This window comes from Capra hircus, chromosome 11, assembly GCF_001704415.2.
Source record: "Capra hircus breed San Clemente chromosome 11, ASM170441v1, whole genome shotgun sequence".
NCBI lineage: Eukaryota > Metazoa > Chordata > Mammalia > Artiodactyla > Bovidae > Capra > Capra hircus.
Window position 1 is genome coordinate 82684185 of NC_030818.1, and position 19300 is coordinate 82703484.

At 41.7% G+C, this 19300-nt stretch overlaps 1 protein-coding gene across 3 annotated transcripts in view; it reads left to right on the forward strand.

The window, feature by feature from the left end:
* NBAS (neuroblastoma amplified sequence) overlaps positions 1 to 19300 on the forward strand; it is a 335385-nt gene that overhangs the window by 209490 nt on the left and 106595 nt on the right. For all 3 annotated transcript variants that reach the window (XM_018055620.1, XM_018055621.1, XM_018055622.1), the window contains 3 exons: positions 4892 to 4968; positions 5355 to 5492; positions 15988 to 16217. In XM_018055620.1, the coding sequence (XP_017911109.1) occupies positions 4892 to 4968; positions 5355 to 5492; positions 15988 to 16217 (445 nt within the window). The remainder of the gene's footprint in view (positions 1 to 4891; positions 4969 to 5354; positions 5493 to 15987; positions 16218 to 19300) is intronic.

The following is a 19300-nucleotide window of genomic DNA, read 5'->3' on the forward strand; positions in this document are numbered from 1 at the left end:
AGGAGGGGTTCTGGGTCAGTACTTGGATTGTAGGAATTAATGAGCTGTGATCTGGCTGTGGGAGAAAAAAATGTCATAAAGTGACTTAAGGATCAGGGAAGAGACATGATCCCTTTCCTTTCAACCTGGGGACGTAGGAGATGCTGTTGTGCCTGATACCGGTGATGGTGGCCTTTCCCTTCTTGGAGCAGCAGGGAGGCTACAGGCTTTGTGTGGCTGGAAACTCAGCTGCCTGAGTGCTGGAGAGGAGGTATGTGTATACTTGTCCACACGGAACCCTGTTTGGGAAATAACTGTTGGGGAGCTTGAGCATTTGACCCTGTTTTCAGAAGGATTTTTTTCCCCTTTTCTTCCATAAATATTTTATTAAGGACATTTTCAAATGCATAGAAAAGTTAAGAAACTTCTACAGTGAACCTCCCATATACACTCCACCTGGATTTCAACAATTAATGTTTTACTACACTTGCTCTAGTCCTCCCACCAAATACAGCTTCTTTCTCTGACACATTTCAGAGTTGTAGGCATTGTTACTCTTCACCTCTTGACATGCACTGTGTGTATCTTTAATTAGAGTCAATATTTCTTACTTTTTTATTTTACAATGGATTTATTATTTATTTTTTTCATTTACAAACAATGAAATGCAGAAATCCTAAGTGTAGACATAAGACTGTGACTTTCGACAAGCACAGCACCTGTGTAACCCTGACTCCTTTCAAGATGCAGAACATTACTGTCACCCCAGAAAGTCGATGCCTCTTTCCTGAAAACACCCACCCCACACTTCTAATCGGAACTGGCAAATGTTCAGTTTTTCCCCTGCTGTAGATGAGTTTTGACTCCTCTAGAATTCATACGGTGGAATCATACAGGATATATTCTTTTATGTGAAACGAGATTTATCTGCTTCTATCAGTAGGTTTTTTCTACTCTTTCTTTCTTTCATATTTTTTAATAACTGAAAGGTATTCCACTGTATGAATATACCACAGTTTACCCATTCTCCTGGTGAGGGACATGGGAGCTTTTTCCAGCTGAGGGTTGTTCTGAAAAAGCTGCTGTGAACTCTTACACAGTGTTTTTGTGAACCTGTGTTTTTACGGACCTTTGTTTTTATTTCTCTGGGTAACTATCTAAGGGTGGAGCTGATGAGCCAAAGTTTTTTAAGAAACTGTCAGACCTCTCTTGTTGGCTGTTGTGGTTTTTCTGGGCTGTGGTTCTTTAAGACTTCAAGTTCTCCATCTGAATTTTAACCTGCCTAGCAAGGAGCAGACAGAAGCTTGCCCTCAGGATAGAAACTGCAAAGATGGGAAACTCACTGGTGTCATTTCATTTTCCAAATGGCATCTACCCTCTAGTTTCTGTCTGCTTTCAGTGCCTCGCCAGTGCCTTAAGACACCTGTTTTTTATGCTTTATCCAGAGTACATAGTTTTCATCTGCAGGAGGGCTGTACAAGTAAGAGAACCCAATCCCAGAAGAATTTAAATTGGATGTAGTATTCTGGATTTCACTGGAGTTCGTCTGATGAGAGTGGGGCAAAAGTCTGAGTCATCAATTCCCCAGAAAGATGAACCAGAAAGCCAGGGTACCTTTCTCTTAGGATTAATTCTGAGGAGTCAACTCATATCAATGAAGCTTACCCTATGGAGAGGATTTTGGACTCACTTTAAGCGATCTTCATCTTCTGTGGTTGAAGTAGATGTCAAGAGCCCTCTTGAGAAATGGGCCAAAAGGACATTCAAGTGGGTGAGATATGCCAGCTGAACGGCAGTCCTGGTGGAAATGCTGCAACGAGGACTCGGCTTAAAATGAGAATTTGGAAAACACATGGCAGTTTGGTGATAGCTATAAAAATTATAGTTGTGAGTATTGTTTGACCTAGTAATTCCGCTTCTAGGAATTTATTCCATGAATTCACAAACATGGAAAATATGGTACATGTTCATTGCTTGTAATAGCATAACATTGTCGATAGCCTGATACATACCGACGGAGAGAGATATCAGTTTTGTATGTCTCATTTTCTGTCTGTGTTAGTCAGCTTGGGCTGACAGGACAGAATACTATAGACCAGGTGGCTTAAACAGCAGAAATTCCCGGTCTCACAGTTTGGAGACTGGAAATCAGATGCCAGTGTGGTTGGGTTCTGGTGAGTTATCTCTTCCTGGCTAGCACACAGCTGCCTTCTCACTGTGTCTTTACCTCAGGGCAGAGAGAGAGGGAGAGGGAGGCAGAAGGTATGAAGGGGGCAGAGTATGGGTTTTCATGGGAAATAACAGGCGAGGTCTGGTAGGCATGCTTGAGCAAGCTTGAGATGAAGAGTTTGGGTAACTTCGGTGCACTCTGGGCTATGGGGTGATTTCTGGCTATCTAGCAGTTGGCTCTGGGGTGATCAGGGCAGAGGTGATATTGCACCTGGAGTGCAGAAGCCTGAGAAAGGGCTGGTTCAGAGAATTGGCTCCGAGCCGGTTGGTTTGCACATCAGTGGTGTGCCTGCAGGGAAGCTGTTTGCTTTACATGGCAGCTGACTAGTCTGCCAATAGCCCAGATTGACAAGACTCTTCCCCCTCAAATGTCAGTGCATTATAAATTGCAGAAAAGTTTTAAAATTGATGAATACTGTTGTGAATATGGGGCTTCCCTGGTGGCTCATTCAGTAAAGAATCTGCCTGTGATGCACGAGACCCGAGTTCAATCCCTGGGTTGGGAAGATCTCCTGGAGAAGGAAATAGCAGCCCACTGCAGTACTCTTGCCTGGAGAATTCCATGGACAGAGGAGCCTGACAGTCTACAGTCCACGGGGTCACAAGAATCAGACACAAGAGCTGTATATATGAAATGAAACTTTTGTGGTTATTATTCACTTGGAGCAAATATTTCTATTTTAAAGTGATTATTTTCACTATTTGTAAAAATAACAATGATTCTTTGGACTCCTGGGTGATTTTTGTCAATACTTTTAGCACATGGAAATTAATTATTTCTTTTCTCTTTTGCCTGCTAACAGCTTTGTATTCAATGATATATGTTCAAGAAACACTGGTGACCATCTTTTGAGTTGGATCTGTGAAATAATGTAACTATTTGAAAAATAAACCTATTGGAACTTATGTTTTCAGATCTAGTTTTTCCCTCACAAAGGTCTCTCAAGGGAACTCTGCTTTATTCCAGCCACGTCGTCATGACTGTTCTTTGTTGTTTTTGTTTTTTGTTGGGTTGTTCTCCTTTTGAAATTTCCTTCAGGATCTGGAGCATATGCTTAGGAATATCTTCAGGGGTAGCGTATTTTTTCATCCCTTGAAGGTGCTTTGATTTTTGGAAATCGCCAAATGCACATTAAATGGAGTGAAAGATTGAGTTGATGATAAGATTAAAAACAAAAAGAAAGCAAGGAAAGAAAGGAAAAAAAAAAAAAAGATCTGACTGGAAGTTAGTAATGGGACTGGGTGATTTTCCCAGGCAGGGCGCAGACCAGCTCCAACTCTGAGAGGGACGGTCTTCCATTAGCTGGGGCATCGGCCATTCACTTGGAATAAGGGCTCCTGAGCCATGAAGAGACAGGGCTGGTTTTGATGAGTAGGTTTAGATTCTAAAAGCCAGAAAAAGGGGGTGGTTTGAAAACTGGCTTCTTTTGTACATAAGGAAGGGAAATATCTGAAGGAAGTAAAAATAAAGTGGAAAAAAGCTAGATGAGGTTGGAGGTTGCAATTGTAGAGGAAATGAGTATTTAGAGAACTCAGATTCTCTTACTAGAGGTGCTGTGCAAGAAGCCTCATTCCCTTTTAGATGAGTCATGCACAGGACATGTCGAGTTTTAGGTCACTTCTCATACTCCACCCACTTAGAGCTGGCTGATCTAGGCTCAGCCGGTAAAGAATCCACCTGCAATGCAGGAGACCAGGGTTCAATCCCTGAGTTGGGAAGATCCCCTGGAGAAGGGGACGGCTACCCACTCCAGTATTCTGGCCTGGAGAACTGTATAGTCCATGGGGTTGCAAAGAGTTGGACATGACTGAGCGACTTTCAGTTTCCTGTAAAACACCATAAAATTATATGGTGTATTTACAAAGTGAAATATTACTTACTTTGAATTATTTAGATGCTGTTTACCTTCATTAGTGAAGATCAGGAGAGTCTGTGTCCTCTATAGAAAAAGTTTACACTGTGATTACAGTGACTATCTGGTATTGGTCACTTAAGGTCCTAAGTGAATGCCTCCTTATTAATACAAAGTGGATATAAACGCAGATGTTATTTGCAGTGTTGTTTTATTAAATCCATAACATTGATAGGTTGTTGCTTATATAAAGAACTTTTATAAAAGTTGTAGATGGTTGGGATATTTTAAGATGTTATATAATCAAAGCGTGAGACTGGTTTTCTTTTCATGGAGTGTGGTACAGAGAAAGAACCCAGCCTATTGTCATGACTGTAGTAATCAAGAGAGTTATTCTAAGTCTGCTCTTGCAAATCTGTGTTGTTGTTCTGACCATGAGTCCTCACATGGTCATCTTCCACAGTAGCTGTCATTGATATCCAGAATTGTATAGCATGGCCTGGGTCTCTAAAACCGAAAGATTAGCTGGAAGAGACATCCTCACTGATCTGTTTGCACTTAGACTTTGTAGCTGCACTAACAGTATTCACATTTGTAAGTAGCAAATGGCATAATGTGTCTGAGTTAAGGCAAGACCACCATTTAACTTAGTTTCATATAATCTGTACTCCGATGGTGCTGAATAGACTTTCTCATAAAGCATCTTAAAAACTTCTCTGAAGATAATTACAGTTGAAATTATGAAGGACTAAAATCGTGACACTTAGTAACCATGACTGTCACATGGATCCGCAAAGAAAATAATGAATTTTTTTTTTTTCTGCATCCAGTTCTCTTACAGCTAGCCAGTGACGCTTTACCAAATGATATGACCTTGGCTCTTGCTTATCTCCTGGCTTTACCACAGGTAAGTTTGCCCTTACCAAGAAAAAAGGACTTAAAAAATGAATAAACTGAAAGTCTCTACTGGGGATTTTCACCAGTGAATTGTTTATTGCATGTTTCCTTTCCTTCTGGTTGTTCCTCTGCATAATAGAAGGGCTGTGGTCAGTATCTGAAGAGTCAAGTCTGCAATGTTAGCTAAAATCTTGATTTTAAAATCTTCTTTCACATGCATAGGATCTGCCTCTATAATCTGTCTGAATTTTAATGTAGTCATGTTAAGATGAGCTTGAGTCGATTTGATAGAAAGTTTGAACCAAAATTCTACAGTAAAGACTAGAAATGTAACGGTTTATGATGGTTGTGCTGATTTCCTTTCAGCTGAGCTCTTTCTCTTGTGCTCCCTTGTAGGTGTTAGATGCTAACAAGTGCTTTGAAAAGCAGTCCCACTCTGCTCTCTCTCTCCAGTTGGCTGCCTATTACTATAGCCTCCAGATCTACGCCCAGTTGGCTCCATGTTTCAGGGACAAATGCCACCCTCTTTACAGGGTAAGTCCTCACAGTTTCCACTTTATTAATGAGAAACGGTAAAGCTTTTCTAAAGTAGTTAAAACACGTATTTACCTCTATGGAGGGACAAAAGCGCCTTGCATTCAGAATGCATTCACAGTGGCTATGTTAGATGGAGTTGCTTTTCCAGGCATTAATAAGAGGCAGGAGTTCTAGTATGTAAGGTGAATGTTGCCGCTGCTGCTGCTAAGTCGCTTCAGTCGTGTCTGACTCTGTGCAACACCATAGACGGCAGCCCACCAGGCTCCCCTGTCCCTGGGATTCTCCAGGCAAGAACACTGGAGTGGGTTGCCATTTCCTTCTCCAATGCATGAAAGTGAAAGTGAAGATGCTCGGTCGTGTCTGACTGTTAGCGACCCCATGGACTTCAGCCTACCAGGCTCCTCCATCCATGGGATTTTCCAGGCAAGAGTACTGGAGTAGGGTGCCATCGCCTTCTCCGAAGGTGAATGTTGATTCACCCCTAGCTTCTCTGACATTTATTTTATTTTACAGCATTCTTAGGAAAGGCTGAGGTAATAGAGGGAAAATGGAGAACTGGCTTTGTAACTACCTTCTCGAGAGGAAGATGGCTCTAATTTAGGACAGTATGCAGTGCTGTTCTTTGAACAGCATTGCACTCTTATTTATTTTTAAGCCAGAGAGGTATGAGAGTAGAAATTGTGCAGATGAAATGTTGAGACACACTATGCCTACTTAACTGCCATGCTTTTGACACCTTTTATTTAAGTTTATTGTTAATTTCTGAGTGAGTGCACCTAAGCTTGGCCTTTGCCTTCTTTTTTGGACCTGAAAATGTTTCAGGTGCTGCTAGAAAATGGAAGACCTCTAGGTTTACTTGTATGCACCAGCTTTAAGCATCAGCATTCAGAAATGATCTCCTTTTTATACTGGATATTTTAAGAGAATTACCACTTTAAGAATAGATAAGCAAATAGCTTGGACTTTCAAATCTACTCTGTGCACAGATTCAAGGTTCAGTGTCTATTGAGGCAGGATTCTTCCTCCCCTGACCCAGAGCAGACTGCAGAGAAAGAATTTGGATGCCTCGGCCATCCAAAACATATCTAAGAGCCTGTAAGTATATGCAAACATTTGGTTCATGGCAAAATCTATGGCTTTCATTCATCAGTTTTTATTTAAAAAGAGAAAGGGGAATGAGGGAACTCTCTGCCACACAGGTTACTCTCCCAAGGGCATCATCATTATTAGTGGGTATTGTTTTCAGAAATTAGGATGAAATTTGGGCCAAGAAAAGGACTGTCTTTTTAAGGCTAGTTCATATATTACTTTCTTTGGGAAATTTTGAATTTTTTTTTTTTTTGATAGCTACTGCTGCTGTTTTGTACTACTTATTTTACCCTATACTCTAGTAATTTTCCTTTGTTTTGCTTTTATATCACAGGTATGTTTTTGTTTGAAATAAGGAGTTGACCTACTAGGGTATAAATTGAGGGAAAGAAGTGATTATATATAGGTGGAAGTGTGGCAGGTTAATTTCTGGAACAGTGTACTTACTTGATGGAACAAGCATTGTCTCTTCTTTCTGTTGCTTCTGCATCCTTTTCCAGGCGTCTGGCAGAGCAGCCTTTCCAGAATGGAGGTCTGGGCTTCCTCTCCTCCACTGCCAGTGCTTCAGTGATTTCCCATGGCCCTAGCAAGGTCGTCTGGCCTCTGTCTGTTTCCTCACCTTCATTTTCCTTTTGTTCCAGCCATACCAAGCTGCTTAAATTTCTCACACAGCCCGTGTGTTCTCTGTTCCTTGTCTTCAACACATTGTAATCTTTTGCCCTTAATGTTTCGCCAGCATGCCTTTGCTTAGTACTTGGGTCCTGCCTCCGGCCACCATCCTGCCGTGCTCCCAAGCTGTGCTGGAAGCTCCTCTGCGTGTCTCTACTGCCCTCTCCTTACCTTGTGACTTTTATCCTGTGTTACTTTGAATTTACCTATTTCCATCTCACTAGATAACGATCTTTTTCAGGCCAGTGTCTGTGTTGTATACATTGGTTTCCTCATTGCAGGACCTGGAATGTCAATGGGAGTAAACAGATGTTCCCTGGGGTAGAATACTGAAAATTAATGAGTTATCCTTCAGTACATAGGAGGCAGTTGGATAATGTGTGTGTGTTTATCAAAAATATTTGTCAGATGACTGCTTGTGCCAGGCAGTATTCTAGATCCTGGGAAGACAGTAGTGGATAGTGTGTATAAAAACCCTTCCCCTTTTCAGATTTACATTCTGTTCGGGGAGGGGCACCATCAACAACAAAAAAAGTAAATATATTCTTTGTTTGATTATGGTAAGAGCTTTGCAAACGAAAAGCAAAGAAGAAAGTTAAGCAGTGGAGTACAGTTGAAAACAGGCTCAGGAAAGGCCTTTGTTACGAGGGTGACCTTTGACTAAAGAAAAGGATGAGCATGGCACCAGGAAGACTGAGGGGAGGAGAGCATTCCGGATGGAGGGATGGAACCTGTAACAGAGAGGTTGATATGTCCCTGTGCCATCCTATGTACCCTGGTGTTTTTTCACAAGTATTTAAGAAAGCATCGAAATACTACTTTATAAAATGCGAGGCAGAGAAGTGTTGCCTGACTCCAGAGGGAAAGGATAGCAGTGGAGTTGGTGACCAGACTTCACTGTGACCCGACCGGGTCTCCTCTAGGCCAGGAAGGTGTCAGGAGGGGTCACAGCAGTGGTGTATGTGGGGCTTGTTTAGGGGAGCTGTCTGGGAACGGTAGAAGGATGAGACTCACCTTGGGAAGGCACAGGCTGTCTTAGTACCTTTCACATTCATTCTGCCGTTTGATCCATTGAGCAGCCTCATTTTGCAGAAGTGGCCGCCTCTGTGCAGAAGGTAAGACTCGGAGAAACTGGGTTACTTGCTCAGGGTCGCTCCAGTAGAAAGTGACCTCAGTCACCGGAGCTCCTGATTCCAGTCTTTACCTGCCCATTGCCTGGTCATGCGGCCACTCCAGCTTTCTTTCAGAAGAAGCGTGTCCCTGTGTTTTCGACCCGAGTGATCTCTGGCTTGCACTCCAGCATGGTGTTTCTACCCGCTTTGCAGTGGCTGCTGGCTGAAATCTCTACTTCCGTGTTTGACACTGGTGGCTCTTCCTCACCCCACCAGTCATGATCCTGACACTGGCTCATTTGAAGTTTATGCTCTGACTGTTCAGACTGTATATTTCTCTGAATTTGACATCCTTTCTCACACCTTGGTGTCTGTGCAGATGTAATTCTCCTGCCTGAAATACCTCTTACTTCTTCCCGCTAGTAGCAGATAAGTCTGAGCTTAAAAAAGCTTCCTGTGTGAAACTTTCTCTGCTGCCTGAAATGATTTTTTTAAAAATTTTTCTGTCTTACCTTTCTAATTATTATAAATACATCTTTTTTTTTTTAAGTTGAAAAGTAAAGTTAAAGTCGCTCAGTCGTCTCCGACTCTTTGTGACCCCATGAACTGTAGCCTACCAGGCTCCTCCATCCATGGAATGCTCCAGGCCAGAATACTGGAGTGGGTAGCCTTTCCCTTCTCCAAGGAATCTTCCCAACCCAGGGATCGAACCCAGGTCTCCCGCATTGCGGGCAGATTCTTTACCAGCTGAACCACAAGTTACTTTCCGTCTCCCGTGGCTGTCTTCCAGACTTCCCCTAGAGCGGATCCTGTAGGCTGTGGTAGCCGGTGCACTTCGTCCTCTTTCCACATACGATCCTGTTGAGGGCAGGAATCCCCGTCTATTCTGAATCCCCAGGACATCACCCACCTCTAGTTACTCAGTGACTGTTTGTTGGCATGTCACTAATTTGAGGAATCATTTCATTGAACAGCCATCAGTATTACATTTTGGGAGTCCTGACTTTTCATGGACGGGCCTGTTAGCTGGATGTTTTAACTATGTTTGCATTGTCCATTGACTACCTAATGGCTCATTATTTGAGTCTTTTCAGAATCTCTCCCTGCAGAAAACCACACTGCTGAGTTTGAATGAGACATGGCAAACTCCTGATGAATCATCTTGGAAACAGAGACCCAAGTGGTTTCAATTTGTTGCCCACACATAATAACTCTCCACGAAGCTTTGCTTCCACTCAATTGTCAGTTCAGCTTGTTTCTATTTTCACAGTCTTTTTACATTTTCTCTTTCCACCCCCTGCAGTTCTGAGCTGCAGGAATGATAACTTAGGTAGATTGCTAGGTTTGAATGAAAGTATTGATATAATTTGTGGTGTCATTTCTGATAAGAAGCCTGTGCATCTTGGTGCGAAGCACATCTTGCGTCAGCCACACAGACTCCAGGACCCGGCAGCAAACCTGGGTGATCATCGGAGCAGCCCAGCGGACCTTTTTTCTTTTTAATATTTATTGATTTACTGACTGACTGATTGATGGATTGTTGTAGCTAGCTGCGCCAGATCTTAGTTGCAGCATATGGAACCTAGTTCCCTTCCCTGACCAGGGATTGAACCCAGGCCCCCTGCCCTGGGAGTGTGGAGTCTTAGCCACCTGACCAGTGGGGAAGTCCCTCATGTTTCTTTTTAGAGATCTGTAATGATGATTGGCAGAGAATTTCGTCTTCTAGTATTTGTCCTAATCAACTTTTTATGTTGAAAAAACAATGCACACATGGCAAAAAACAGATGATGAAAACAGGATAAAACAAAATGTCAGTTTCCTTTTTTGTATCCCTCCAGAAATAGTTACGGATGTACATATTTATATAACAACTTTTTAATACAGATATGAGTAAGCTATACACATTTCTGTTTTTCTGTACCTTGTTTATTTGTGTCTTACCTTTGTAATTATTGTGACTGCATCTTTTTTACAAATTGAAGTAATTTTTTTTACAAATTGAAGTATTGAAATTTACAAAGTGTTAATTTATGGTATACAAACAAAATGATTCAGTCATACATATAAGCATGCAAGTACACAGATGCATATATTCTTTTCCACTGTAGGTTATTACAAGATATTAAATATAGTTCCCTGTGCTATACAGTGTGACCTTGTTGTTTATTTTATACAGAATACTGTGTATCTGCTAATCTCAAACTCCTAATTTATCCCTCTTCCCATATATGCATCATGAAGTGTGATTTATCTAGCTTAAAAAAAAAAAAGTTTAAGAAGATAAAATCATTTAAAAATGGAAATGTGTCTTTTAGTTTTATATGCTAGAGAATCAAACCTGGCAGGGGATGAAATTCAAAAGTTTATGGTAGACTATTTCTAAGATGTATTTTTTAAGCTACTAATTGAAAATACTAAGTAGAAAATTATCTCAAGCAAATAACAACCCTAGAGGGAAAACATACCACCTGTTTAAAAGATTCCAAACAATATTACCAAGAAATGGAGACTATTAAGCCTGAATGGATTTATTACCTCTACTAGTTAGTAGTACTAGATGAAGTTATTCAAAATTCTAGTCTCATAAATATTTATGTACATTAAATTCTTTTTTTTTACAGGGACCTGGCCATAGTCTTTAAAGAAAGCATATTTTTTTCCTACACCTTAAAGAAACTGCATTGCCAGATTTGGGGGGGGGGGAATTAGAATAATTTATTCTCTATACTTCTTAAATTTTTTATGCCTTTTTATGTTTTCAGTTTTTGTAGTATTATTTCAATACTGAATATGGGAGATTTCAAAGCTACCGGTAAAGTCCTTCAAAAGTTTCTTAGAGGCTAAAAACTTTTGTACTCATGGATCATATCATTGAACTTAGCTGGAAAAAGAGGGAGAGAGGTTTGAATATACTCTGCTCAAAAATTAGTGACTTTATGTGTGAAGCTGCATGTAGGACATTCAGGGAGCTCTGCTGGCAGGGTAAGGAGCAGGGCCTGGTACAGTGGAGAGCCCATGAGACAAGAGACCAGGAGGCTTGAGTCTCTTCCTTGCTGTGAGACTCCAGCTCAGGATCCCTAATTAGAGATTGGCATCTATGAAGCAGTTACCAGCAGTCTCCTGTACCCATCACTGGGTTGGTATGAAGGTCAGATCAAAATCATGTGAAAGTTCTTTAGAAACTTTAATGCTGTGCACTTGTGAAGTGAATGAATGAATGTGTGAAATGAAGTGTTGGGCTGAGTAGAGGATGCTTTTGGAATATATTGAGAGAAATTGTGATGAGCCCAGAGGAAGACTTGTTACCAGAATTTAAAACGCATTGGAAGTAATCATGACAGGTAAAGTTTCTGGAGGAAGGGACAGAAAGTACTAGTGATAATGATTAGAAAATAATTTGCATGGAAAGCTAGAACTTAAAACACGCTCATCCATCTACTCTCTATGAAGCATCTGTCAAGAACAAAGTATTGGCTGGCCAAAAGATTGGTTTGAATTTTTGCCCCAAATTGCATCTCTAGTAAGCGAAGGATCTGCTATATAAACTAGTACAACTGACGTAAAAGCTGCTGCTGCTCTTTGGTGTGTCCCCCTTTTACTCCACAACTCTAGTGTGCTGTGGGAAAGACACAGCTAAGTACACATGGTTTCTGCCCTCCAGAAACTAATACTTAAAAGAGAGGCAATGTAAAGTATGCAATAGAAGTACAATTAAAGTGTAACAGATGTATCAGTAATAGCATGCATAGTCACTCAATCATGTCCTACTCTTTGCAGCCCCATGTTCTGCAGCCTGCCAGGCTCCTCTGTCCATGGGATTCTCCAGGCAAGAATACTATAGTGGGTTGCCATTTCCCTCTCCAGGGTCTCTTCCTGATCCAGGGATCAAACCTGTATCTTTTGAGTCTCTTGCATTGGCAGGCAGCTTCTTTACCACTGTGCTACCTGGGAATACCTTTGAGTATACATTCCATAATTGCTTTCATTTTTGGAGCCCCTCCTATGGACCAGGTCTTGGTTTGGTTTGTGTATTTTATGTGTGTGTGTGTGTGTGTGTATAGTTTCTTAGGCTTTGTGCAACCATGCAAGCTATAGTATATTGCCATTTTATAGATAAGACTGTTAAGTTTGTAGTTGTTAAGTAGCTTGCACAAGGACATCCAGCTAGTAACTTATGTGTATCCATGCTTATTACACCCTGTCATGCCATTCTCCTCATTGGAAAAAAAGAATAGGTGTTTTTTTGCCACATATGAAAATGAAGATTGTGTGTGGAGACTTGAAACTCTCTGTAAGATAAAGAAAAGCCAGTGTAATGTTAATAGTAGCAACTATGTACATTATTGCTGTGTGCTATTTAGTACTCTTGGAGCTGAACTCTCTAACCTGGTTTGGGAAATTTGTTTCATAAATGGTGTTAGAAAGAGAATAGAAATGAGATCAGATATTTGGTGTACTCTCCTAATACAGGTACCAAATCCGTGAGATGCCAGAAAACAAAGAGTGAGAAAATGAGTGTGGTACAATAACCGTAAGAAGCGCTTGGGAGAGTGAAGGTGGTCGATTCCATGAGTAGGGAGTAGGAACCAGCAGCCTGGTAGAGCAGGGCATAGAGTCATACACAGAGATGGGCTGCCTGGTTGTCGCTCCGCCTTCAGAGCACATCGGGCAATTTGAGGCTGGAGGACTTGAGTCTGAAATCAGAGGGTCAGAGTATACATGGAAAAAAAAACCTTCTTCACTGTTTTGATCAACGTGAGTTTGCTAGTGGAGTGCAAAACCAGTGCAAAGAGCTCCCTGAAGGAACACCTACAGAAGAGCTGTCCTGTTGCCCTGAGACCCCAGTTGCTGGATATTTGCTCCTGCTCTTTCTCTTTCTAGGCAGAAAAGTGCTTACTGGGTGAGGTGTGAGATGAGCAGGCAACAGCAGGGCACACCCGGATGCAGGGCAGTGGAGATGGGCTGCTGGCTGCCTGGCAATGTCCATGTGCCAGACAGCTTCAGAGGGGGCTGTGCCTCTGGGGGGCGGTTCAGCGAGGGGCCTCATGAGCTTCAGTCTGTAAGCAGAAGGGAGCCGGGTTAAATAACAGATGAAGAGGCACTAAGAGCCTAGGAATGGGATCCGATTTGCCTAAATCCGTTGCCAGATATACCAGCCTTACACAGCTTATTCCCAGATCACTTCTAAATGCAGTAGGATCAGCTTTGTTCACTCCATCTTCCCATCAGGGCTTAGCCATCTAGGCTTAGCACATATTCTCGCCTTTACTGGAATTTGTTTCCCTGTTATTTTTAATATATAATAATTTTATTTATTTATTTATAGCCATGCTGGGTCTTCCTTGCTGCGGTGTTTTTCTAACTGCGGCAAGCGGAGACTAGTTGGGGTGAGAGGGATTCTCATCGTGGTGGCTTCTCTTGTTGCAGAGCACGGACTCTAGGGTATGTGGGCTTCAGCAGTTGTCGCTCCCGGGCTCTGGAACACAGGTTCAGTAGTTGTGGCCCCTGGGCTTAGTTGCTCCAAAGCATGTGGGATCTTCCCGGAGCAGGGATTGAACCCATGTCTCCTGAATTGGCAGGTGGATTCTTTACCAGTGAGCCACGAGGGGAACCCCTGTTTCTTGATAGCCTTTTTACTACTTAACACTTGAATAGTTAGACTAGAAATTAACTCTTTCATGAGGCCCTGCTTGACACAGGCCTGAAGCCAACCCCTCTGTATTCATTCCCATAGCACCCTGTGCTTAGTGGTAACAAACCATTTATTGTTGTTTGCTTGATTGTCTTTCCCTATAGACTACATTCCTGGAGGAAAGGGTCACATCTTAGGACTTCACCTGGCACATAATAGGTGCACAAAAGTATTTGTTGAGTGAATGACAGATGATCTTACAGCCACTTACTTGGGAGCATTGGCTTTCAAAGCTGGGTCTTTTGACTTGAGACAGATATCTGCAGTTTTTGAGATAGGACTCAGTATATGAATGAGATAGGGGAAGCATTTAGTAAGGTTGACCTTTTCTTAAATCTGCCTGTTGGAATCCAAGAAAATTTCTTTAATTGGCTTTTATCATTACTCCCAGCTGCTAAAGTTGCTTCAGTCATGTTCTACTCTGTGCAGTCCCATAGACGGCAGCCTCCCAGGCTCCTCCGTCCCTGGGATTCTCCAGGCAAGAACACTGGAGTGGGTTGCCATTTTCTTCTCCAGTGCATGAAAGTGAAAAGTGAAAGTGAAGTCACTCAGTTGTGTCCGACTCTTTGTGACCCCATGGACTGCAGCCTACCAGGCTCCTCCATCCATGGGACTTTCCAGGCAAGAATACTGGAGTGGGTTGCCATTGCCTTCTCCACATTACTCCCAGACTGTACCTTAATAGGATCAAGAGAGAGAATGTCAGGTTAGGTTTGGCAATATAGACCCAACACTGATAAATCTGTGCAGTTCAGAATGATGACTTACGCATGAGAAATGCTGACAGCTTATTATAATTAGATGTGTTTTTGAGAACCACAGGTAGATTTGGGAGTGGTTTTTTTTTTTTTCCAATTTGCTTATATTAAAATATGTACCATGTTTTCCCAGAAGCTGGGAGGGATTGAGTTAATGTTGTTCACATGTTAGGTAACTCTGGAATCATGGTGGAGCTGCTATGGCTTCATTGACACCCAAACCAACTTTAAATAAATGTGGTTGTATTATATTTATTTAATATAAATAAATAAATAACCACCTTTCCTGTCAGCCGATCAATTCTGGGCTTTGTTCTATTTGGATAATTGTTTTGTAACATCAGTATCAGTTTAGTTGCTCAGTCGTGTCCGACTTTGTGACCCCATGCACTGCAGCATGCCAGGCCTCCCTGTCCATCACCAACTCCTAGAGTTTACTCAGACTCATTCTGTTGAGTCGGTGATGCCATCCAACCATCTCATCCTCTGTCATCCCCTTCTCCTCCCACTTTCAATCTTTCCCAGCATCAGGGTTTTTTCAAATGAGTCAAAGAATTACAGGATAGTATCCCATTGAACCCTAAATTGAGCAAAGTAAAAATTGGTTGCATACTTTCTTAGGAAACTAGAAAAAAATGATGATTGTAGGAACAAGGATGGGTTTTTTTCCCCTTACTTATCTCTGGAGAAAATACTCTTCTACTTAACTGTCTAGGGATTTCTAATGGGATTATTGAACTACTGCTTTGTTATTGAGAATACTTAGATGGTCCAAAGCATATTTATCCAGGGGCAATGATGACAAAAATTGCTTCCAGGTTGAATTACTATAAATGATCAGATAATTAGGGAAGAGATCTGGAATAGGCTCAAGGATCTAATGGTAGTTGAAAAAACAAGCATACGTATTTTTTAAGTGGATGGAGGTTTTTTTTTTTTTTTTGGATGGAGATTTTTTAAGGTGGAAGAACAGAGCAGGCATCCAGAAATCCATTCCTAGACTCAGTTTCTGTGTCCTGTTCTTATGGTCTGCAAAATGGACCACCTCTGCAACAGACTCCCCAGGGTGGTTGTAAACCTTGATTAGATAGCGGCCGTGTGAAGGGCCAGACAGACCTTCTTCCCATTGTTACATTTTTTTTTTTCTAATTACTCTTTTTTGTTATTCACAGGCTGATCCCAAAGAACTGATCAAGATGGTCAGCAGGCATGTGACTCTGTATGGACACGAGGCCTGGCCCGAGGACCTCGCTGCACTGACCAAGCAGTTGCACTACTACAATGAACGCCTGCTGGACTTCACTCAGGCTCAGATCCTCCAGGGCCTGCGGAAGGGTGTGGACGTGCAGCGGTTCACAGCCGACGACCAGTACAAAAGGGAAACCATCCTTGGCCTGGCCGAGTAAGAGATACTTTTGTCTCCTAAAGGGATGGGATAAAACACACAAGAACAAGCTGAGTTATCAGGACTATGAATCACAGTCCCTTGAAGATGTCCATTCATGGTTACTGTAAGCAGGGTTTCCCCTTCTTCTGATCCTGTGAGGGACGTGGGAGTCTTCACAAATGGATTGTTGGTGGGATCATGGTGAGGTTAGAATGATCCCACCTTCTGAATGATCAGTAGATGCAGACTGTATTTCAGGCTTGCAGATTTAAAATAGTAAGGATGATAATTATAAGAAAATGTCCCTATGATTTTGGTATCCTGATCCCAGTACTATGTTAGAGGTGATGTAGTATGATCAGGGGTTAAAAGTATGAAGCTTACCGTGTGCGTGCTAAGCCACTTCAGTTGTGTCCTATTCTTGAAAACCCATGGACTGTAACCTGCCAGGCTCCTCTGTCCATGGGATTCTCCTGGCAGAAATACTGAAGTGGATTGCCTTGCCTCCTCCAGGGATCTTCCTAATCCAGTGATTGAACCCAGGTCTCTTACGTCTCCTGCATTGGCAGACAGGTTCTTTACTACGAATGCCACCTGGGAAGCCCATGAAGCTTACTTTAGAAATTTAAAAACAAGACTGCCTTTGATTCCTGGTTGGAATCTCACTTTTCTACTACATGGCTGTTTAATTTCCTCACTGTGTTAAAAATAGGTACAGTCGACTTAATCCAAGAGGAGGAACCACGTGTTGTGGGTCCAGGGCACCTTCATCTGTCCTGGGTTCCTAGAGAAAGCAGATCTTTCACACTGGCAGTTTCTCTTGTTTGAGGCCTGTAGCAGCTTCCTTTTTTTCCTTTGTCCCTTAACTCTTTCCAGAGAAAAGTTAGCCCTTGTGTGAGATGGCAATACAGTTCAAGGCCTATGGGAATGTTCTCTTCTCGGTATGGAGTTCTCCTTGGTTTTAATACTGGTCCTCATTTTTTGTTTTAGATCAAATGAGTTCTGATCAAATGAGAATTAGGTGTTAGGTGTTGGGGAAGTTAAACAAGATATTTTTATAAAATGGGCTCACTCACAATGGTTATTAAGTTAGAGGTATGTTTTATTTTTAACACCCTGATTTGTGGAGTACTTCTTATGGGCCTAGAATGGTGTTAGATGCTCTATAAACTTTCTTTTGAAAACATCTTTTAATCCTTAATGGTAACCCTCTGATATAAAATGTTGTTATCCCCATTATAACTGAAGAACTTGAAAGTGTTTGTCACTCAGTTGTGTCTAACTCTGTGCAACCCCATGGACTGTAGCCCACCAGGCTCCTCTGTCCATGGGATTTTCCAGGCAAGAATACTGGAGTGGGTTGCCATTTCCTTTTCCAAAGAACTTAAGGCTTATTAATATTAAGTAATTGGTCCAAGTTTCCATAGACGGTAAGGATCACAGCTGTGATTTCCTGCTACCTAGCAAAGGCGTCACGTCTTCAGCACCAGGCACCCTCCCCACACTGCCTGATTGAGTTTTCCCAGAAGCATTGGCATGCAGTTCAGTCTAGGTTTCTAGCCTTTGAAACAACGTTAGATTGTGCCTACATTTTACAGTTATCAATCTCTCCTGATAAGCACCTTAAAATCAGCGGTAAAGAATCTGCTTGCAATGCAGGAGCCGTAGGAGATGCGGGTTTGATCCCTGGGTCAGGAATATTCCCTGGAGGAGGGCATTGCAACCCACTCTAGTATTCTTGCCTGGAGAATCACATGGACAGAGGAGCCTGGTGGGCTACAGTTTATGGGGTCACAAAGAGTCAGAATGACTGAAGTGACTTAGCATGCACTTAAAATAGCAAAGATGGTTTTGATTATTGCAGTGGTCTTTGCTGTTTTTCATCATTATTCTTAAATCTTAAAGCAGCAAAATAACTTTGGTACTCTAATAGTACTTTATATTATCCTGGGCTTTTTTCCTATGAGAAGACACTCAAATTCTTTTTAGAGTGAGGCAGGGAAAATGGAGATCAAAGAAAGATAGTAGGGACAGCCTATGGGAGAATTCAGTTAAGAGAAATGTACAATTTTTTTTCTCTTCCCCTCTGTTCTCCTGGAGGTTCATAATTTCTTAGGTTTGTTTAATGTCCAGTTTGAAAGTGACTGAAGAGAGAATTTAATCCAGTCTCCTTACTTTTGGAAGAGGAATGTGAGAAGCACGGAGCGTTAAAGCATTGTTCAAGGTCGCAGAGCCAGGAGTTGAGCCTGGGCTTCCTATTGCCAAGTCCAGTGGGCTTCTCTTTGGGCATTTGGTAATCCTGAGTGAGATTGTTTATGGTTTCTTAGAAGAGGGTTATTATGCAGATACAAGTTGACAAGATAAGGCATGCCTTACATCATCAATTACATTTTGCTAGGGCTTTGTCTCGTCTTTTTTTTAAGCATCCAGCTAGCATGTGCTATTTGAAGCATATCCTGGAGGAAAAATATATGCTTTTGATAAATATATAATAGAATCTTCTCCACAATCTGTTGTTTATAAATATACACAGCAGTCTTTAGATGACTCGTTCAAAATATCCCAAAGTATCTATGAGTTTTCTGAGTTAGCACTTCTGATTTGGAGACAGCATTTTAGCATCTCACACAAAGAATCCTTGAAGAACCTGCTTCCTTCTGTTTTGCAGCTCCACCTTCAAACGTGGCCATTCTTTATTTTCTTACTAATTGTCTGTCCATTTTAATGGCCGTTGTTTTCTGTGCATACATTATAGTTGTCCTTTTTTGTCTGTATGAGTTATTACTGTCTCAGTGGCTAGGGTGACTTTGAGGAAAACAGAATATAGTTTGTTTTCTTCCCACTTTTATCAGATAATAAAGATGCGAATACTTAGTACATACCGGGTGTCAGATGCTGTGCCAGACTCATAATAGGAAGAGTGAACTGCTAATGGTCCCCATTCTCCACAAACTCTTGTTTTATCCTGCGGATGTCAGTACTCAATAAGTCCTTTAAGAAATAATTTTTAATAACAGTTACCTAATAATCCAGGTATAGATAGACTTAATTAAGTCCTTGGTCTCTTTTCTATAGTCTATGAGCATAGAATGGCTTTA